The sequence below is a fragment of the Scleropages formosus genome, chromosome 1 (genome assembly GCF_900964775.1).
Source record: "Scleropages formosus chromosome 1, fSclFor1.1, whole genome shotgun sequence".
Classification (NCBI taxonomy): Eukaryota; Metazoa; Chordata; class Actinopteri; order Osteoglossiformes; family Osteoglossidae; genus Scleropages; species Scleropages formosus.
The window spans coordinates 48,009,943-48,032,298 of record NC_041806.1 but is presented as its reverse complement, the minus strand read 5'-3'; the positions used below and the strand labels follow the sequence as shown (position 1 = coordinate 48,032,298).

The following is a 22,356-nucleotide window of genomic DNA, read 5'->3' as shown; positions in this document are numbered from 1 at the left end:
GTGCTTTTTTTAATTGCTGGTGATTTAAAGACAGTTCCAACCGAAAACGTTAAAACACTTGGGTAAAAATTGACGCTGCTTGTTAAGACAGGACCATAACTACAACACCAATTTGATTCAGTTGTGATTGGGTAAAAAGACTTACGCATCGCAATGAGTCATCCTGCTGAAAGGGATATGAAGAAAAACAGCCAGTGGCAATAAGGCTAGGAAAAAAATTATATACGTATCTTTGTTACAGAAATAGCAAGCTCGCCACCTTAGCGACAGCAGCTCACGCTGTGATTGGACACTGCTTTGACCAATGGGATGGAGGGACACAATCGAGAATTTTTTCACTCACTGTCAATTTGGATTTTTCACTAATCTTGGAGGAATGCTGATTAAAATAAGTGATTAAATCCCCTGCAGTGTGCTGTGGATCTAAGTAAAACAACACCCACACTTATTACTTAATGAAGTAATGAAAATACAGAGCTGCTTTACTGGCAAAGGTGGGTGGAGGTAAAGGGAAATTGTCACTTAGAACCACATACAGATCAGTATCCACCAGCCAATTAGAGCATTTTTTTTTTTTTTTTTTTTTTTGCATATGGTGGGAAATAAAATTAAGACAGCTAAAACTAAGACTGCATTAAGTTATGGGTATTATTTTTTCCATTTTATTGAAAAGCTGGACATATCTGATAGATGCCTTCTGAAGAGAAGGCGGAACAAAAAAAAAAAGATTTAGTGCCAAATTTATCAAGATTTATACTGCAAAATGTGCAAATGTTTTCCTCACAAGAATAATCCAATGTATCTGTTACAGGTTTTATTGTAAAGGTTCATTTAGAAAGTGTGAAATAAGTTTTCATTTTAGATTTACTCCTTTCTTTGAGGAAAAACAGTACAAAACCATAATAAATCTTGACCCACAGTTCTTCAAAATTTGGGCCTGATAAGAAGTCCTAAGCTGCTGAAAACCACCAATCACAACCCTTCTGTGGTCCATCGATGGAAAACGGGAGGAACTGAGGAGCTGACATCATGGTCACACAATTGGACACCTGTTGCCAGAGCACACAGTGGTGGAAGATGCCAACTTGGGGTAACTCACTTGTTCTGTGCTGCTCCACACACCCAGGCTGAGCTTACAAGCCACAGGAACTTAGATCCAAAGAATCCACTTCCCATCTGTGTAGCTGGTCTCACGTCATTTGCGTGAAACAGATCAGAGAAAATCTGCAAGGAGGGGGTCCCCTGGATAAGTTTAGTTTTTTTTTTTTCCATAGGAGTCTCTGTACACCATAACTGCAATCCGTGGTGAGCAGCAGCATCAGACCAGAAGGCAACATCAGCCGTGTTAAGGGCTATAGAGGACAGCCGGTCCCGCTGCGTCCCGCTTTTCCACCTGATCAGTTGAGCTGTCTGATGATTCTGTTAATGTCCTCGCCACGGGGGCCTGGTGCCCCGATGTCACGTAGCAAGCCAGCTTTGTCCCTGGCTGCATGGCGTGCCACAGACAAATGAAAAGGCCACAGGAAGTTGTTGGCGGCTCTGAAGTGCGGTCCGACAGAGTAGATTTCATGAATCAAGTCCTCCAGGCAGATGATCCCGTACTTCCCTGTAGAAAAGTATGTAACCTTGGTTAACACTCCTGTCTAGTCGAAGGCCTGAACTGCAGACAACTCTTATCATCTGAACTTTCAGTCACTCAAGGCAAGACACAGAAAAAATGATACTATTTCACTGGAAAAATAGTGTAATATACACAAAATTAGATCAATTCTTCTTATCCCTTAGTTATGTAAACAAAATGCCAAGAATACAATTTTTTTTTTATCCCGACAACTTACAGAACATGCCTTCACAGACTAATCCTCTTACCCATGTGTTCCTCGATGATGGTGTTGTCGGTAAGAGGAACCTTCTGCTTGTTGATCTTTGCCTTTCCTCTCTTCAGAATCAGCTCACGAACTGATTTTAAGTTTGGGTACCTGCGAGTGCAGGAAGTAAAACCAGTGTATAAACAGACCAATACATTTATTCCGTCCACAGAATATTTGTTCCAGTTCATTCAATTAACATCGTAAACATTCTAAGAAATCCTTTCTTAAATGCTGAGAGACAAAGCTTTGTGCTGAATATTAATGTGTGCACCTTGCTTTGAATAAATGAAAATACATCTTATAACTAACAAAAATTAGATTAATGACTGACATACAAACGCACAGACATTTCAGGATACTGTACTTGGAAAACCAAAAAAAGTTCATCCTGCACAAACCGAAATCTTTTTAAAAGCAGTGTTCAGTGGCCAGCCTGTGACACAAGGCCTCCTTACCCCCAAGCTACATAGGGCTCCACGACCTTCAGCATGTTCATGGAAGCCTTGCTTATCCTGATGAAGGCGCCGCTAAAGATTTTCCTCAGACGAAACATCTGAATGACATTCATGACCTTGACACTAACGCCTTGGATTCTGTAGAGAAGTAAACATTAGTAACATCTCCATATTGCCACAGTATCCAGGTCCCCTGAAATTCGACGTACTGTCTGATGCGAACGACGAACGCCAGGCGGTTCTTGGCAGGCGGCATGGGTGGCGCTGGTCTGTTTTTGGCTCTTCTTATGCGTGTCTCATCTCTTTGCTTCCTTTTCTGATTGTACAGGAACTCCTCCAAGCGCTTGAACTTCAGAGGCTGGAATTTTTGTATCTGGAACCAGCCGAGCAGATTTCATTTTCATATTGGGTTTGACGGTAAAATTAAAACAGAGAAATTAACTGATTTTTGAGACAGGTAACGAGTAAAAATTATTACAATTCAAACAATATTCTTTATCTGACACCTTGTTCCAAAGTGACTTCTAACAATCAGTTTGTACAAAGAAAGAATACAATCATAACAACACTTAAAATACAGCATAAAATACTGTGCTCCATTAAATACAAGATCAACTAGACAATCACTAGGATTAAATCAAAGAAACTATCAACAAAAGATAACTAAAACAGTAACAAACGAAGGAAAAATGAGGGGGGCAAAAAATAAGCACGAATGTCTGGAAAAGTTTAAACATTGACTCTCTCATTCTTTTTACTACGAATATAGACAGGATTACTTCACCTGGGCAGGTAATAAAATAAGCATAAAACTCAACTCTTGTAAGTAAACAGATGTTTATATTTTTTAGCCAGCTGATGCAAGTACCTGTAATTTCAAAACAGTGAGGCCTCATATTTGACACTAGTCATGGTGGCACATGTTATACACCGTACTCAGAGCTCAGCTATTCATACTAAAACAAATACATATGGAGATTTTGTGAGTCGGGTTTGGGCTTCAATCTTAACGCTAGTAGTACTTATTAATTTACCTGATGCTTCTATCCAAATCAAAACCCAATTAAAAACAAGTTTGTATATAGTATCTTACCTATTTCTACAACAGGTCATTTTTACAGCATCGATTCAAGGTGAAAGTTACTGAAGGGTACAACAGCAGGAGTTTCAACTGCAAAACAAGTGCTCTAACCACTATGCCAGCTGTTGATGGAAATACTGTCTTGAAAGACAGCTGGTGGTGTAGTGGTTAGAGCCGCTGCTTCAGGACCCAGGAGTCGCAAGTTTGAATCTCACCTCCAGCTATAGCACCCTTGAGCAAGGTACTTACCCTAAATTGCTCCAGTAAAACTACCCAGCTGTATTTGAACTGTTAAGTCGCTTTGGAGAAAATCATTAATAACTAAGCGTAAATTAAAACGTCACCACAGTGGTGGGGTCATTCTGCAGGCTTTTCACATCTCGCACACCTTTCTCTTGCATTCCAGCGCCTGCTTGGCCTGCGTGGCTTTGATGGCCAGATAGGCCTTCCTCTTCTTCAGGAGGTTCTCCGGGACCAGCTTGATCACCTTCTTCACTCTGTATAGCCCAAACCGAAGGAAAACTCACCTCCTCAGTGCATTTTCCTGAAAAATGCTTCTAGTACCTCACTAACTAATTATGACCAACTGAGAGCATGATATTAAAATTATACTTGTACCTGTAGAGACTAAAAACAGAGTCTCTGATTGAAACTCTGCAACTAAGCTGTGCTACTGGGGAATACAAGGGTCTACTTTGAAAAAATTTGTAAAATACATTCAATTCAAACAGCAATCATTTAAAACTAACATTATGTTTCTCACAGTTTTATCAGGAGTACCGTGATACACATGAGCGACAAAAACTTCAACGCCACATAATATTAAAAAATTTCACTCGCGAAATAGCAAGTTGTACCTAATCCATATACTGCACTTTTATCGATTATCTTCATATTTATGACACAAATCAACTCGAAAGCAGACGATGGATTAAGATTATAAAATCAACAAAGGGACACATACTCAGGCTCTGCCATGTTGTCTTGAAAATGCGTTATTGTTGATGTCGCATGTATGTGACGTCATAGGCTTCTTGCTCGCCACATTGAAAGAGGAAACGAGAGCCGCGTTGCTCTTTAGCGCCGCCTAGAGTAAGGGAGGAGGATGTAGTCACACGTGTGGAACTTTCTAGCATGAGGAACGTGTACAGGTCTACAGAACACGAAAACTGTTTGGCATATACAGTATTGATCTGTGACAAAGTTTCATTCCGGGTCTCAAATTCTCACGCACACACACTCCTTCACATACATTTATTTAGCAGACACTTTTCTCCAAAGAAGCTTCCAATGAACTCTTATCTAGTGCTACCAGCACACACACCTTATTCACCAAGGTGACTTAACACTGCTAGATACACTACTTACATTTGGTCACTCATCCAAACATCAATGGAACACACGCTCCCTTTCACTCGCACACTATGGGCGAACCTCAAAAGAGTGTCTTTGGACTGTGGGAGGAAACCAGAGCACCCAGAGGAAACCCACACAGACTGAGTGGGAATCAAACCCACATCCTCTCACACCACCCAGGCACTGTGAGACAGCAGCGCTACTTGCTGTGCCACCCTGTCACCCGCAAAAGGTTGTACGGGAGATGCGGGGGATTGAACCTGGGGCCTCATACATGCAAAGCATGTACACGACCACTGAGCTACGTCTCCAATGACAAAATTCATCCCCCCTTCTGTCCACATTCGTAAAATCCACTTTCTAAATCAATAGCTTTCTGCAAATGATCACAGTCATCAGCAACCAAGAGCTATGGCAGAGATCAGGACAACAACCAGTAGAAGATGATATCCTGCAAGGACGCTGGCGATGGATCGGCCATACTCTGCGAAAGCCAGCTTCAAACACTACAAGAAGAGCCCTCACGTGGAACCCCCAAGGCAAGAGGAAGCGAGGCTGACCAAAAAACACATGGCGATGCCATCTGGATGCAGAAGCCAAGAGGATGGGCCACACCTGGGGAAAACTGGAAAAACTGGCCCAGGACAGAGATGCCTGGAGAGCCCTTGTTGACGGCCTAAGCCCCAAGAGGGGTAGTAGGCATAAGTAAGTAAGTAAATGATTACGGTCTCACAATGCAACATACTGAAAATATTTAACTAACAAAAAAAAAAAAAAAAAAAACTGATTCAGTTACAAGCACTGCTATGTGATGGCTGTTAGAAGCAGAACACTATGTTACAATGTCATCGTGACTTTCCTGAACAGAAAAATCATAAGATCAAGAATGCCAGGCATGTGGCGGAGCAGTGCATCGTGGGTGATACATGCACGTATAAATATGGCCTTTAAAACAAGTGGTAATGGGGTAACGCGCTGGACAGGAGAGCATTGAAAAATCACTTTGAGTTGGACTCCTCTATGGATGTCTCCAACCAGTAATGTGTGAGAACGCGACCCGCGCAAGGCCGAGGGGGGGGGGGGGGGCGGCGTGCCCTGGGTTCAAACGGCATAAACTAAAATGCAGGCAATAAAATCCATTTATTAAACAGGAAAAAAAAATGTAGATACAGTATGATGAATACTTCACACATTTAAAAGTCTGATTACCTATAAGGTGTCTATCTATAGCAACCTGTCCGGTGCAGGATCACCGTGGCCTGGAGCCTATCTCGATGCATAGGGTGTGAGGCAGGGTCACCCTGGACAGGATTCCAGTCCATCGCAGGGCAAACACACACTTGTTCGCTTACTCTCTGTCACCCACACACTCTACTGATAGTTTTGCGTCACTAATTCACCTGAACCTGTCTTTGGACTGTGGGAGGAAACAAGAGCAGCTGTCAGTCCACCTGACAGAGAGAGGATATGCAAACGGGCAAGAGGAATCGAACCCATAGGCCAGGAGTTGCGAGGCACAAGTGCTACCCGCCGAGCCACTTCACTGTAAAGGTGCCAGGCTGTGTAACCTGAACACACCGCACACGTGCGACACACTCCGGCCTCAGCTGTTCACGTGACCTTCGCATGACGTCACATAGTGCTGCCACGCGCTGGGATCGAAAAAGTAAAGGCTTTATCTGCCACAAAACCAATAGTGTCACCTCAGTGAAAAGGCATAACTAACAATCAGAAATGTATTTCTTTTAAAATGCGCTACATCCCTAATTCTACAGTGCCACACGTTCAAAACCCTTAATTACGTTTTTCTTCAAAAGTGACTTACACTCGGAGTTATTTACCCATTTATAGGGGTTATTTTTAGAGCAATTTAGGGTAAGCACCTTGGTCCAAGCGGCGTAGAACTGGAGGTGGGATTCGAACCCATGACCGTCGGGTTCCCAGGCAGAAAATGCAATAGCCAGGCTAGCCTCACTTTTTGGCTATGAAAAAAAAGAGACAGAACTTGTACAGCAACTGGGGAAAAAAAAGTATTTATATATATATATATATATATATAGCGTGCGTGCACCTACGCCGTATCTTCACGCAGTCCGAACACAACGGAGCGCCACCGGACCGACAAGACTACTCGCAGACCCCGCCCACTCTCGCCGCGCGCGCAGCTCACGCGCCGCGCGTCAGCTACTCCGCGCTGGTGGTGGTGGTGGTGAGCGAGTGTGAGCGCGCGCCCGTCCGCTAGCGCCGTCGCCTTGTTTGTTTGTGTAGCGGGCGAAGATGGCGGAGGGGAGAAAGCCGAGCGCCCAGTAAACGCAGGAAAAACGGCAGCCGTCACGTCAAATGACAAGTTTGGAGCGGTGGGGGGGCGCCCGGTGATTCCGGGAGCGCGCTCGGCGCGTCAACTACACGCAAGCAAGGCGGAAAGAAAAGAAAGAAAAAAAAAAAAAAAAAGAAGTGGAGCCCCGTGCCGAATGGAATTCGTAGAGCGGGTTTAGCTTAACTGGCGTTACCTCGGAGTTAGTTACCTCAGAGTGGCTAGCCTGTTAGCCCACTACTAGCCCGCTGCTAGCCTCGCGCTGCTACCTACCCCTGCCAGCGGCGACTCCTCGACCGCCCAGCGGCGCAGTGAGCAGCGTGTCCGCCCCGAACCCCGCGCTCACCGGGGGACCCATGACGAGCCCCGACCCGACCCGCGCGGCACACTCCTCCTGCAGCCCCATGTCGCCGGTATAGCTGCGGAAGACCCTCTGCAGCTACACCACCAGCATCTTTGGAACGGATCAGAGTAGCCGCGGACCCTGTGGGGGGGGGGCGGGGAGCAGGTAAGGCGCGTGGACAGCTCGCCTCCACCACCCGCCGCTCCTTAATTCGCGCGCACTTTGCGTGCGAACTGAGCACCACGGGATGGGGGGAAAGTCGGTTGGAAGTGCCCTACTTGCTAGGAAACGTGGCTTTAATTCATTTTTAAGGCCTGACTGAAGTAAGGGGGGAAATAAGAGAAGTCCAAGTCGCAAGAAGCAAGTTTGGCTGCGGCCGTCGATTCCCGTGCTGCTCAGTCAGTGAGGTGCAGAATCCTAGTTTTGAGACATATGGTGTCGCCACGACCCTCAGACCCTTTATTTTAAGCCGTTTCCTTGATATTTGAATGACTCCCCCCCCACACAGGTGTGTGGATCCCTCCCAGCAATCTACGTCCGTTACTGGGAGGGATCGACCGGGGGGGGGGGGGGGATAGCCGACTGTCAGCCCGCGAGCCTCCTGTGACGCCGCTTCGCCGTCACGTGCCCCCTGCGTGGCTCGCGCACGCGCCCCCCCCTCTCGACGCTGTCAAAATATTGACGTTCGAGTGGAGCTCGTGTGTCCTGTACCGCCATGCGGGCCGCGTGTGCGAGCGTCGTGCACGCTGGTCCCTGCTCCTGCTCGATCCTGTTCGCACTTGCACGGTCGTGGTCGTCCCTGGTTGAGACCCTCCTCCTCCTCCAGTCCTGACATTCATTGGGTTTTTAGCAAATCAGGATTTGAAACGACTCCTGCCACGTGCTCGCCTTTGTTGTCTGCTGTTCTGACTTTTTAATTTGCACAAGTCAAGAGTAAAAGAAGTCACGTTCACACGCTCATCCTCTTCTTCATTTGTTGTTAAAAGGTTTTCCGCGGCTGAGATCTTGCACATGACCCATTTGTGGTGGTTGAAATATTCATTTGCATCATGCTAATAACAAAAAAAGTTAAACAGAGAAATGTTGTTCAGTATTCTCTTATAAGTCATTTGTAGTGATGTTGAAATAACATTTTAGAAGTCTGTGACTTTGAAAGGAGAACTGCCTTGTACAGATTGTTTACAATTATGGTGTAAACACTTTATTGAAATGATCAGATATCCAAGTATGCTTTGGAAGAAGAAACAATTTTGATTCATCAGTAAACATATTTAACAAAATAATTCATTTGTTTACTGGAAGTGTAGCTTTGTTGAGCGTGTTTCGTTGTACCCACAGTCTGTCTGAACCCTTAAGAAGGAACTGGGTGAATTCGGATTCAGTATTTTTCAGCGTAACCATAGTTTTTTGCCTTTTTCCATACTATGCATATTTTTTCTTTCAGCTACATCTGTACGTTTTTATTTTTGTCTGCTCCGCCTGATCAGTGAAATGAAGACCTTTAACATTCCCACGCCCGTCATGCCACTTGTTGTGGTTCGGTTTTTTCTCCTTGCAGTTTTTTCTGATTGTCCAGATGATGTTGGTGCTGCGTTGCTCATTTCAGTCTGAATCAAGATGAACAGTTCTAGGATTCAGTTTCTTCCCAGTGTTCATATATAGCAATGTCATCTTGGGTTGGTTGCAGTGGCTGTGGAACAGTAAAGATGTAGTGCAAACTCTATAATTATATTGTTAAAGCGCATGGTTTAGTATGAATTTACCATACGTTTTAAATTTCATGAATAGGACTACGCATAGCGATTATCACATTTTCACCTTCGCAGTATGCGTTTTCTGAAGGCATGCCGCTCACCTGATGCCGGCTTTTGATTGAGGAGTGCTTGCTCTCATCAGATTGCAAATGGCCAGTATTTAAGGTCACAGAAGGGCCCGGGTTAATAGCTTTTATCTGTCTTTTCTCCTCTTTGACTGTGCAGCAGACCTTGAGCATATTCACATGGAAATTTAGACGGTAGTATGTTCTGGAACTCTCAGCACTTTAGCATTTGTGTGCTGTGTCATTTTGTTTAAAAATAAATAAATTAGTCCCAACGAAGAAAGACGATAATGGATGTGAGGGACAGACTGAGGACGGGCACTTGGTTGTCCTCAATTAAGTGTTGCTCCCACTGAGTCCTGGTGGGCTGTGCGTTTGGTACAGTCCGCGGCAGTGCAAGGCACACGCTCCCGCTGCTCCCAGCAGGCTGTGCAGCTGGGCTGCCCTGGCCGTCAGAGAGCTGACCTACATTCTCATCTCCCTGGAAGAAAAAGCTTGTGCAGCAGACTGCGAGAACGTGTGTGGGGGGTGGGCTGGGCCAGCCAGTGACAGTGGGCAGTCCTTCTTGAGCTGACCAAGGGGGCATAGGATTTGGTGTCCTGTGTTGCACCAAATGTACATAAAAGTTTTAACATGGAGAAACTGTCCGTCCGTCTGGCAGTTTCGATCAAAAAAGGGTTTCGCTCGCGTATGTGAGCGTACACCTGAGAAATGTGAGCGGTACCTGGGCTCTGTCTTCTGAAATAGAGGAGCAGATCACACATCCCTTCCGCCCAAAAGGTTCCGTTCTGCGGGCAGGAAACAGCTGCCTTGCCGTTACGTTTGGCTGCGGTGTCTCATTGTGGTTGCGGTCTTGCTCTTGTACCTCATTGACGGAAAGCTTTGCAAAAGGCTGTAGTAATACCGTCACCAGGTGCACGGGTGTAAACAAATAGTGGCAGCTTATCATGAAAGCAATTGCCCTCTCAAGATCTTCATAAATCTGTCAGTGCACATCTTAGATGATGGTTTAACGTAACTACAACAGAAATATTTTAGCCACTGACTGTTAATTTAGAGAATGGCAGAAAGCTGTTGTGAGGTAGAGCTTGTGTCTGAGGACTGTACCTTGAACAACAGGCTGCGTTAGCATATAGTCAATTTTCATCTGTTCCTTTGGGGTGGGGGACATTAATTTAAAAAGCAAATCTAAGGTGTGCTCTGTCTATAACTGTTACTGTTGTTATTGTTATTAATGTGTATTTAATACTTTTGCCTAGGGTTGCTTACAGTGATACATTTGTTTGCTAAGCTGCTTACAGTCATTCTCCCACTTGTACAGCAGGTTAATTTTTACTGGAGTAATTCAGTATAAGTAGTCCAATTTAGATTACTACAGTGGGATTAGGGATATTGAACCTGGAACCTTTCAGTTTTGAGGTTACGGTACTAACGCTGCAGTGCCTGCTGGTGTTAATTATTGTAACTTTTGTGCGTTGCTTTGTTTAGTATAGTTATTGAGGTTGCAGATATTATGTGGTATTGGCAAAGTGGTTAGGCCAGTATGTGGCATAGTGGCTCGAGACATCACTTTGCAGTTGAGGGAGCACAGTCCAAACTGCGTCCTCAGTTTTGGTACCCTTGATCAAGGCATTTTCTTTGAATTGTAAATGGGTAAATACTTGTGGGGGGCCCGCGGTGGCGCAGCTGGTTTGGCCGGGTCCCGCTCTCTGGCAGGTTTGAGGGTCGAGTCCCACTTGGGGTGCCTTGTGGCGGACTGGCGTCCTGTCCTGGGTGTGTCCTCTCCCCCTCCAGCCTTACGCCCTGTGTTGCCAGGTTAGGCTCCAGCTCGCCGCGACCTGCTCAGGACAAGCTGTTCCTGTGTGTGTGTGTGTGTGTGTGTGTGTGTGTGTGTGTGTGTGTGTAAATACTTGTTAGTAGCTTTGTTTTCAAGTTGCCTTGGAGAAAGGCTTAAGCCATTAGCAAACCCCCAGGAAAATTAGGTGTTTCTTTAACTATGATCTTGTAAGGATAAGTTCCCAATGCAGTAACTTATTGAGTTCAGTGTTATTCTAAAAATTAAAACATGTTTTTGCTCACTCATTGTTTTAACATTTCAGCTAAGAAGGAAAGTAAGATATTACTGTTTACTGTCACTTCTGAAATCATTTGCCTTTTCTGCTTAAGTGCATACAACTACAGCGGTAATTGCCAGTGCAGACAAGTTATGCAGCACTCCTCTCCAAAGAAGGGTTTATTCATATCAACAACAGTTAGGCATAGAATCATACAGTTTGCCTACATGTAAATTGAATATGGTCATTTCTAATTTTTTCTGATGAATTCCATGATTTACCACATATCCAATTTGCTCAACAGTCTGGTGACATTGGAAACATTGAATAAAATATCATGGCTGCCAGTAACGGCTAAACTGCCAAATTTAAATGTGCAGTTTTTGTGAAAAGAAGCACATCATGTTTTAAAAGTATTCTTGACAATCACATGTTTTTCTATTAAATAATTTCACTGTATTGAATGACTGCAGGCACACACACACACACACACACACACACCACATGATGATACAGTATGTGAAGCATTCAGCAGACGGTTAAGTGATTGGGGTTCAAGCCGTAGCTCTGGGTTGTAGGAAAGTCAGGATTCGCACTGGCAGCATGTTTCATGAGTGCACTCTTCACACTGAATCAGTGTTCTTTTTACTGTGTGGGAGTGGGCTCTGTTTCCCACCAAAATTTCAGATGCAAAGTCTGAGTTTTCTTTACTTTTTGTGCCTTTTTCCCCCTCTTCCGTTATGATATTTAAAAAAAACACTACTTTAAGGACTTCCAGGCACCTTCTATGAGCAGCTCTAGCCCAACCCCCAACCCTATCCTCCAAGGACACGTTTACTCCATGCTAAAGCGCTTGTGGCAGCCGGCCTACCCGTGTGAGCCGCAGCGGCAGGTTCGCGCTCCGAACCCCATAGTGAGCTCGTTGTGGAGCTCTGCTGATTGCGACACGCAGTATCTGGGTTGTGTAAGAGCAGAGGCCACAGTGGGGAGTGCTCGGAGCTCGCCTGTGCTGCCGTTATGAGAGGAGAGGTGCAGGGAGCCCCACGTGCCCCTCCCCCAGCCTTTGCCATGTCTGAGGCAGCCTAACCCCGTACGCAGCCATGACTGGACAGCAAGCTGAGATAAGCAGCCCGCCAACCTCAGTTACATAGTATTGGTTTGTTTTGTGTGTGTGTGTGTGTGTGTGTAAGTGCAACAGCAATGAGGGTCTCGATGAATGAAAAAGGGAAGAGCTCTCCCCCCGAACACAGGTACACCGCTCTTCCACTATGTGTGGCACATGTACTCTGTGCAACTTATAAACAAAATCAAAATAAAGGGACTCATTCTATTACCGTTTCGCATCATTTTTGCACCGTGCTTCTGCTTTGACCTAAGACTGACAATTTGTGCATTTTCTTCACCATTTCAGTAAAAGACACGTTGTCAGTGTCTTTGACGTCCTCTACAAACATCTTCATAGTTACGATTTTTTTTTTTACCCCCACGTAACGGCTCTTTGTAACACTTTCTGAGTATGTGTTTATACCAGAGCGTGGTTTCCAATGAATCACTTTCAGTTATTCCATATTTTTCGTGAGAAATGACCTAAAGTTAACTAAAAACTATATTGATTTACTGCGCAATTAAGTGGTCAGGCATTAAATTTTCAAATCAATGTTTTTTTCCCCAAACCCGAGATATTTACTGCATCTGTGTAGGACATGAAAGAACAGGCATCCTTAGCTGTTTAGAGTGTCTTCTCTATGTTTTGCTCTGTATGTTACGTGCATGCACCTGCCAGTCCTGGTTGGGCGGCGATTGCAGTCGGCGCTTTGGCTTCTGAGAAAAGAGGATTTTGGGCACGTTACATTATTTCTTCGCTCAGCTGCAGTCTTTATTCAAAGTGACTTGCGTAGCTTAAGTGTCTTAATGCTTTATCCATTTGTACAGCTGGATATCTGAGTTCATGCCAACAAATTTTCACTGCTGGGATCAGAAACTGTGACCCTTCTGGTCACTGGCCTAACTCCTACAGCCCTGGGCTGCTGGCCGCTCTGCTTTCCTCTTGTTTGTCTGAGCACTCCTCATTCAGCTGTGGTATGATAACCGGATTGTCTTGCTTGTGGATTGTTGTAATTTACTTCCTTTTCTGGATTGGGAGTCTCTTTGAAGTGCTCTCCAATCATGAAGCAGCACGTCACTGAGAGATTATTCTGAGATACAGCATTTAAGATTATATGTGTTGCCTTTATCTAAACAATGCAGTGTCATATCATGTTGTTTCTTGATTATACACATGCAGCATTTTTATGGTATTTGTATGATTGATAGGTCGTAAATGTTATGTCTAATCCAGTGATTTAGTTAGCGTGTGGCTTGGAGAGGGGTTTGTTTTGGGTTTTGGAGAGAGCTAACTATTCTGGAAAGTGTTTGGGGTGTTAAACGCCTGGACTGTTCTATTTGCCCAAGGATAAGCATTTTTCAGCAGAAATCATTTAACACATTATTTCCTTAATTTGCTATTGTGATTTAAAAAAGCAAAAAAACAGAAACTGAATGAAATATTCAAGTTTCTTGCTGGCATCTTCTTATCTGACCAGAATTCAGATGAGAAACATGACAGTCTTGGGTTCATTAACACTCAATACACATTTGTCAGTATTTAGATTGTATTTGTGTTATTGTGTTATATTGGGTTCTGTATAATGGCCTGCAGGGTGGCGTGGTATTTTCGTAGTTGTACCGTCACCAGAGGTCCAGCTAATCGCACCTTCTTCTATCAGGTGCTTCACCCGAAGGACTAAAATTTACCTGCTTGCATGAAGAATAAAAAGCTCTGCTCCTCTAGGACATGAATAATTGGTGTTAAGGTCAGCCTATTCAAAGTTCTGTACTTTGTCGAACCCTGACCATTCAGAGCAGCAGAGCAACAAAGTGGCCTTGAAGCTGCATTTTCTGATTCCTCCACTCATTATCCCATCCTCCTTCCTCACTGCCTTTGATTTTAAAAAGAAATCTTTATTAACTTCTTTGCAGGCATCATGCAATATGTATAAAGTAGCTTACGTCTAATCAGTTTATGGCGTGAGGCGCAATTCATTAAAGAACATTCCGCTTATTCATACAAGCCTGGATGAATTCCGCCTCCAGGGAGGCTGATGACAACTCGCCTGGGTCGTGAAAGCACTTGCGCCTCCTGGTTGCAACAAATGCATCTTGACACACGGTCGCGATGCACAAACTGTAGGGTGGCACGCGTCTTTTTGACAGAGATTGTGTTTGGTCAGAATGACACACCACTGATTTACTTCTTCCTTTTTATGTATTAATAAATATGTATAGTTTCTCTTAAGTTGATTGCAGCTTAAAACTGTGTGCGCTAGATGGGAATGTAAAACTAAAATAATACAGCATATGGATGATTGCAAGGCTGCTATAATATTATTGTAAAGCAAATTTCCTTAAGGCTTAACCCTTGCACAGTATAAGTGTTAAAAACAAGGAAAAAGTTGCAGTAATTGATGATTGATTTCAGTAATTGATAGAACTTGCAGTAATCAAATTTTTTGACCCGTTATTGCTACCCAGTTTTTGCTGAATGTAGCTTTCTCTGTTTTATTTTTATTTGCAGTATGTGAAATATTGTGTGCTAGAATTACTAGGAAATCATTAAAATGTGGAGATAGTTGAGAGTGTGCTCCCTTAGCCCCCGAAACCAGGAAAGGGTTTGTCGCTGTTTGTTCCTGGAGTCTACAACAGTTACCTGAAGAGTAAAGGTCGGACTTCAGGCGTGCCCTTCCTCACGACTTTCTCCCGGATTCTCCACCCTCTCCCCGTTCCCTCCTTTCCATGCACCCGCTTTCAACTGGACGCACTGGTTTCGCCAGACAATCCCAAAGGCTACTGCTCTCTGTCTATGCTGAATTTTTGTCTGCTTTTTATTCTTTTACTTATTTACCAGAGACGCACTTTTGTTTACTTTGTGTTGCTATCCCTTCTAATTTCAAAATTTCTGCAAAGCGCTAGCCTGCTGAGGCAGTGAAAGGAGTATCTGTGCTGAGATGTTGTATTGGGACTCAGACAGCCCCGGTGTTTATGTGCTCCATCCCTGAAGACCACAAAGAGTTTATTTTGCATTGCAATCAAATGGCTTTAAATAGATTGCATATCAAAATGTCAAAAGCAAGTCAGGATCCTTCCTTTTCCCTGCCTTTTTTACACGGAGCTACAGGATTAGCTTGGTTTTTGGTAGTTAACAGCCTTTGCTGTTTCCATGGAAACTTGAAATCTTATCCGGCTTGCAGAACGTCTGCCTGTTCATAAATCCACTGTAGCTTGCTGTGTAAAGCAATCTGAGGATCAGAACCAATCGGAACGTTGCCTGGAAGAGGTCACATGACTGCCTTTGAAGCGCACACATTGGTCCTGCACGCTTGCACTTGTTGCTGTTTGAAATGAGGAGATAATAATGAGGTGTTTATGAAAAGGAATTTTGTCTTTTGTTTTTTTTTTTGCTCTCTTTTTAAATTTTTTCCCTTTCTTCTGTCCCCCAATTTTTCATTCTTTTCCCAAAGGTGTGACTTTGCAAATCACACACAGCTTAACTTTAGTCAGAATCCCTCTCAGCTAATTCCTAAATAAACACAAACAGTGGCACATGTCAAGAAATATGGCAGTCTGTTTCATGCACATACATAAAAGATTCACACCGTTCTGGCATTGCAGCAGCCAGTATAATATTTGGATGTTTTATAAATGCTAAAACTTCTGTCATTGATTCAATTTGTCTGGCAAGCTAATCTTTTGGTAGTTTTTAGTTAAGCCTTAATATTTATTAACACCATATAATACTGAATATTTTTCATTGTGCACAGCAAGGTTTGATCATTCGATTTTGCTGGTAGATTAGAGCATTTGAAGGGACAAATATTAAAACTTGAGGAGTACGATACTTTTAGATCGTCTATTTCTTCACCTCTAGTAACATTTAGTGACTATGAAAGGGTAATGTAGTCCAAGCCATGTGAGCTGTACAAACAGAAAGGTGTCAACAGACTGTTAAAGGCAGGCAGCAGGTACCTGAGCCAGTTCTGTAGATCTCACAGCTAAAGTTTACACCTTACATATATACGGTTGCTTACCATCCAAACAATGACACATAATCAAACAACTGAGTTGCGCTACAGAAGGATACCGTGGCATACCACACCAAATACCCTGTGCACAACAGCACACGCTTCTCCACATTTCTTGAGCTCGCTAAGCGCAGCGGCGTTCCATAGGGGCTCCGAAGTCTCTCTCCCCTGCCTTGCCCTGGAATGGGAGCTATGGAGGAATTAATTAAATGGGCAAAGTGGGCTCTCCATCTAAATTAGAAGTGATCCAATTAACTGTGGCCAAGCTGGTGTTGCTGCAGCAGCAGCAGTAGCAGAAGCAATGCCCTTTGGGGCTGTCTGCTCTCCGAGGGTGGAAGTGATAATGAAGCAGTGTGAGATGTCAGCTCGGCTCCTGCCATTTCTCAGCGCCTCACGCCTCTTCAGCACCGGGCCACTCAAATCATCTCATCTCACAAAGCTGCGGGGGAGCAGAGGGTGCACATGCAGTCTTTAGTAACTGACCCCAAGTCATTCTGACCGTTTAGTCTCGCAGGGTCTGAATATTACAATTGCGAGGCATGCTGGTCCTGCGTACATTGTCGTGGACTGGAGTAGTTCACAGCGGATGTCTTTGCCTTGCAGCAATCCCATGAGCTACTTTAGGCTTGCCTTAGTCAGTCATGAGCCTGCATTCCTTCAGTTTGTTTTTGGTATCTGTGTAAGCTCGGCTGCGGGTAGTTTGAACGAGGTGCTTGACTCAAACGGCCTCATGGTATTTTAACCAAACCTGTGTAAATAGGGTATAAATGGCTAGAGAATGGTTGTAATTGTCCAAAAAAAATTGCTGCATAAGGAGTACTGTTAAAAGGTGCTATAGTGGAGTGTGGTAAGAAGTGGCATTGTTCGCTCTTTGTATGACAGTCTGCCAGCCTGTTTCCTTCTCCAGGTGAGCAGCCTGTTAAGGAGAGACCTGCACCTCTTGGCAGAGTACAGAAGGGAAAGCGTTTAAATACAACTGTTGCAGGTGAAGACCTATACTGGAACTGCTGGTGGGTGGATGTCAGTAAAGCTCAGATGCTCGAGTGTCAGGGGTTTGCAGGGCCAAGGTATCGGGCTCATGCATCCCTGCTGCAGTCCGAGGAAGTGCAGTTTCTGAAAGGGAATCGGGCAGCAGATTAAACGGAGACTTTGACCTACCTGCTAATCACAGATTTCATGCCTGAGCTGAAGGGCGAGTCCCACCCTCCATCATGGAGAGCACAAAGGAGAGCACGCGTGCAGGAGGAGAGAGAGGAGCGACTCCCTTCACGTTTTGGGTTTGGCATTGGAGAGCTGCCAATCGTGAGCCTTCTCTGTCAACAGGTGCCCTTAGAGAGACACTGCGCTATACTGTCTGCCTGGGATTTGTTTGTCAACAGTGTGTTTACTAGGGAAAGAGCTTCATCAACTCCACTTCTTTCTGTTCTCTTTCCCACTGTCATTTTCACCACCTTTACATTTGGACATATTCATTGGGCAGATGCTTTCCTCCAAAGCGACACACAATCCAGGCATTCTTGCCAGTGATGCGACCATGAAAAAGTCACGCAGTCGCGTGAGACGTTGGCAGGGAGCAATGGATGTGCTGTGGATGCAGAAAGGTACGCAGCAGGGCTCACCTGCACTGGCTCGTCGCTCTCACACACTGTTACGGCTCAGGAGCATTACAGTACGCAGTACTCCCGCCTTCGTCCTATATGAGTACTGGAGGTAGTCAGCAGCAGTGACTGGGCACCTTCTCATGGAACAAACCATTAGTGTCAGGCAGGAGGGGGATGCAGGAAAGAATAGGAGAGCATGTGCAGTGGAGCTTGCCGTTTTATCGATGTCAGAAGTGTGCCTTAATCGCTTTTCTACACACCTCGGCTTCCAACTCGCACCTTTCTCCTTCGCTCATTCCGTGCCACCTCCTTGGGCAGTCATGCCTGTAGCAAGGACTGTGTAAACAACATGACCCCAACCCCCTCACCTTCCACCCTCCCCGTAATCTTGGCGAGTTGGTTCGCCCCTCCTCCTCGGTGACATACATTGCTTTCGAGACTGCAAGTGAGGTGATTAGAGTAGCCGAGCACACGGCGAGCAGGGGAGCTGAGTAGCGTGTGGAACATCGAGTAGGCCATCTGGGCTTGCTCTCCCACTCCATTCGTGCTCATGAGGCCCAGTGGTGCCCTAGCCAGCCCTGCTGTTGCCCCCTTCGGTTCGCCCCCAGCACATGATACTGAAGCCGCTCTGTCTCACAAGCGAAAATCAGCTGTCCTTCAAGTGTGCGTGCTGTATGTGAGTTCTTCCTGTTTTTCCTCTTCATTTTCTCATTCTCATGTTTTCATTTGAGAAGTTGGCTGTTTACCTTTGCGGAGGTGGTGGGGAGGCGCACGGCTGAACCTGCTTCAGAAGCATTGGGGCTACAGCATGCAATGGAACTCATGTCTCGGAGCAATGAAATATTCTGTGCGCGCGTGCGTGGTTGGATGTTCGCGTTATCTGTCGCTCTGGGTTCTGGGTGGGGCAAAAATGGTGCATTGTTTGCTTTTTATGGTTGCACTAAATGACCAGCGCCTGGATGTGAAAGTTTGTTTGCCTCTCTGTGTTTGTGTTTGCGCATAGATGCTCTCGGGTTGGACCAGTGAGTTGTTCCTTCGGCTTGCGATCTCTCTAACGTAACTCAGCACGTCAGTCTTTGAGCTTGATATCCCAGACCATGTGTTTTGTAAGCCTGGGTTAATGAACCATGTGTTTTTGTTTTTTTTTATCCTGCTCACACTGTGTGTGTGTGTGTGTGTGTGTGTGTGTGTGTGTGTGTGTTGTTTTTTTTTTTTTTTTTTTTTCTTTTTCTTTTTTCATAGACTAACTGACATGTATTTTGTAAGCATGGTTTGTGTACAGGCAGCTGTGAATCTCAGAAGTTTTCCTATAATGGCAAATTTTCTAAACCCATAATAGACTGAGGTGTCCTCAGATTCATTTAATTAGTTTATAAATGCTATTGTAGGAAATGATTTTTCAGTATTAAAATGAAAATTTTTGCTTCAGATTGAGTTATCAGCTTTAATGAATATGGGCAGTACTTCTCAAATGGTGTGTATGCATTAGATGTAAAATAGAATTTTTGTTATTTTTGAAAAGCCTTTTCATAACATTCATTCATTGCCTTGATGTTCCTTATAAACTGCTAGTCCTGAAAAAGACTATGAATTGATTGTAAGACCCACATTTAGATGAAAGCTGCCAGTAGCAGCAGTTCTGACATGAGACCCAAGCTCGGGGGTCATGTGTGGTCTGGCACTATTCTCTGGCTCACAATCAGTCATTCCAGTTCTATTTCATATGGCGTATTTATTTACAAGCACGTTGTCACAAAGTGATTTCTGGTATGTTTTCCAGTGGAAATCAAAAAAGAAAAAACCCAAATACCGCTTATGGGGGAAACTGAAACTTATTCCCTGACCTCTGAGAAGGATTCCTGGAAAATTGGATCCAATCACAGTCTGGATTATATAGTTCATATGCAGGGAATGGTCAGGAGTCCTTTGTTTACATTGGGTCATGATTTGAAGAAGGCTGTTGTGACCAGTGGTGCAGTTGCTGGACAAAGGGGTACAACCTTGATGATCCTGATCTATATCATGTCTCTCCCTTTTAAAGTAAGGATTTTTTCCCTTTCAAACATTGCCACAGCAAAGTGATTTTTTTTTCCCAGTGTTGCCAGGGTGGAAATACCACAAGCTGCCGAGTGTGATGTAACGGGGTGTGTGTCAAGCACACAAGACAGTGTACCCTATCTGTAACAAATAATGGTGCTGTGCCATTCTGTATTGCATGGGGATGTAATCGGGGATTTGACTGAAACCCCAGTGGTGTAAAAAGCTGAACCCAAAAACAAAAAGACTGCTGTTAGTCCTCTTGTTTTCCTGTAAAACTCTCTGTGTGTGTGTGTGTGTGTGTGTGTGTGTGTGTGTGTGTGTGTGTGTGTGTGTGTATCTCACTGCATCTTGATGTGGTCCTTTGCAGTGTTATGGGACATGTACAGCTCCTTGCTCCACCCATGCCATAGGAAAGGGTCCTCTAGGGTTTCAAGGAGTCAAAAATGGTCAATATACAGTTGTCTGTAAGGTGGCAGGAATGTTCAAAGAAGGGTTACAGATGTGTGGTACGCACTCTGCTGGCCTTGATGTATTGCATGAGCAGATATACAGTAGAGGGTCAGCCCTCTCCTTCATTCCCTTTCGAGCATGGGGCCTTTAGTGGTGATCCCACCATTGCCTTGACTTGTTGGACACTGGGATGTGAGTGATAGACCTGGTTTTAAACTTGGGCAGCTCAGGGATTGACAGCATACCTCACAAAGCAAAGGGTTGGATTCATAAACCGAGCTTCCGATTGGAGAACCACGTATCCCAAGTCGAGGTCCATGGCATGGAGCAGAATTTCAACTGAGATGTCAGTGAAACGCAGCAGCGCAAAAGTAAAATTTGCTCAGTCAGCGTAGCTCAGTGTGTTACTAAGGTAAACAGTGAACATGTGACAGAAACCTGCATTTTGATGGAAGGAATCAACTGATACCAGATTATTACTGTTTCCATTAATTTTTCTCTGTATTTGCTTGTGGCTATAAATGGTTGACTTACTTGTCTCTGATTGTCTGAGTGCTGAATTTTATCTCCATATACCTGTAAATGCATTTTATCCTGACTCAAACACTCACAAAAAGCTGAAAAGTGAAGGAAATTATGACTTTTAAAGTTTGTGTTCTTTATTTTCAGTTTCAAAAGGTGGTTCCCTGAGCCCAGAACCTTTAATGTGTCACTTGGTTTAAATGATTAAGGGCCCATGGTTAGATGTAGTGCCTCACCCAACAGAAACTTTAGAAAACACAGTCCAGTAATCCACAGTGTATCTGGATGTCTTCACGTTCAGTTTTGGACATCCGTAAACATCTCTGCTGCGAAAGCCTTTAAACAAAGTTTAAAATGAAATCCCTTCAGTGAGTCTGGTCTTGGTTGGTCAGGATACTGAGTGGCAGCCTCTTGTGACCTTCCAGGTCCCTTTAGAACTGCTGGCTGAGAGGACCAAGCACTATAACCAGGATGGGTGTCCAGGGACCTTGTGGACCCCTTTTTTCATTCTGAGATGCAGATGCTGGCTTGTACTCTTGTCTGTGTGGGACACCAAAAGTTGACAGATACGTTGAAGCCTTTCAGGGCCGTTGGCATCTTGGCCATCCGTTCACTAAAGACGTGATCTGTGTTTGAGAGCTGTCAGCCATCTGCCACAGTTAGCAGAATGCCATCTAACCAGGTTTAGTGGTTTCCTGGCAGCAGATAGCTAGCCTGAGTAAGTCTTGTTGCTATGGTTCCCACAGAGGCACTGGAAGAGCCTGATGCTCATGTAGAGCCTCTGCAACGATCTGCAGATATAGACAAAGCACCGAGAGACACAGCGCGTCACAAAAGGGACCCAGCAGTTTGTACAGCGATCAGAGCAGCGCATGTCGTTTCTGCTTTCTGCTGTCAGCACGTCCTTATCGCCAACTTGGTTTTCGTAGGGGTTTGATGTCCACTGGCAGACTTACACATCTTTGTGCCCTTCACTCTTGTTGACCCCCAGAAGAAGGTCAGCCAGCTGCACAGCCTACAATGAGAGGATTATAGGCAAGAGGAGCAGTGCTGTCTGGCTTCTCTGGGTATTTTAAGTGAATTTTGTCGTATATATCTGTATATTTTTTTAAGCAAGTGGCAGAATACGGGCACTTGTTCCGCTCTTTTGTAGCTATTTTGTACTGTACACTCGCCAAACTGAACAACAAAACATACATCCATATACATGTGGTAATCCGTCCATGTTTATGTATGAATTCAACCTTCATGCAAAAAACAAAAGAGTAAAGACAAAGGTGAATAAAAAGCAATGCAAATGTATTTGCTCTCACAGACCAAGTTGACATGTTGT

General features: G+C 44.5%; 2 protein-coding genes across 4 annotated transcripts in view; one reads left to right on the top strand and one right to left on the bottom strand.

Moving 5' to 3' along the window:
- Positions 1-1,110: 1,110 nt before the first annotated feature.
- Positions 1,111-4,451, bottom strand: rpl7l1 (ribosomal protein L7-like 1). The gene is made up of 6 exons (XM_018736935.2): positions 4,372-4,451; positions 3,796-3,904; positions 2,536-2,699; positions 2,327-2,464; positions 1,870-1,979; positions 1,111-1,606 (listed from the first exon to the last, which is right to left on the bottom strand). The coding sequence occupies exons 1-6, from the start codon at positions 4,383-4,385 to the stop codon at positions 1,398-1,400; spliced, it is 744 nt and encodes a 247-aa protein (XP_018592451.1). The 5' UTR covers positions 4,386-4,451; the 3' UTR covers positions 1,111-1,397.
- A 2,508-nt stretch (positions 4,452-6,959) lies between these two features.
- ncoa1 (nuclear receptor coactivator 1) overlaps positions 6,960-22,356 on the top strand; it is a 36,808-nt gene continuing 21,411 nt past the window's right edge. The window contains exon 1 of one of the 3 annotated variants that reach the window (XM_029250513.1): positions 6,960-7,585. The gene's annotated coding sequence lies outside the window, so the exon portion shown is untranslated. Of the gene's footprint in view, positions 7,586-18,293; positions 18,688-22,356 lie in introns of those variants that run through there. The other 2 variants (XM_029250519.1, XM_029250518.1) reach the window with 2 other exon arrangements.

Excerpts from the sequence above, each read along its gene's own strand:
- rpl7l1 (XM_018736935.2), bottom strand. Across the intron at positions 2,465-2,535 it reads TTCGTCGTTCGCATCAGACA|AATCCAAGGCGTTAGTGTCA; the intron begins GTACGTCGAATT and ends ACTTCTCTACAG. Across the intron at positions 1,980-2,326 it reads GAGCCCTATGTAGCTTGGGG|GTACCCAAACTTAAAATCAG; the intron begins GTAAGGAGGCCT and ends CTGCACTCGCAG.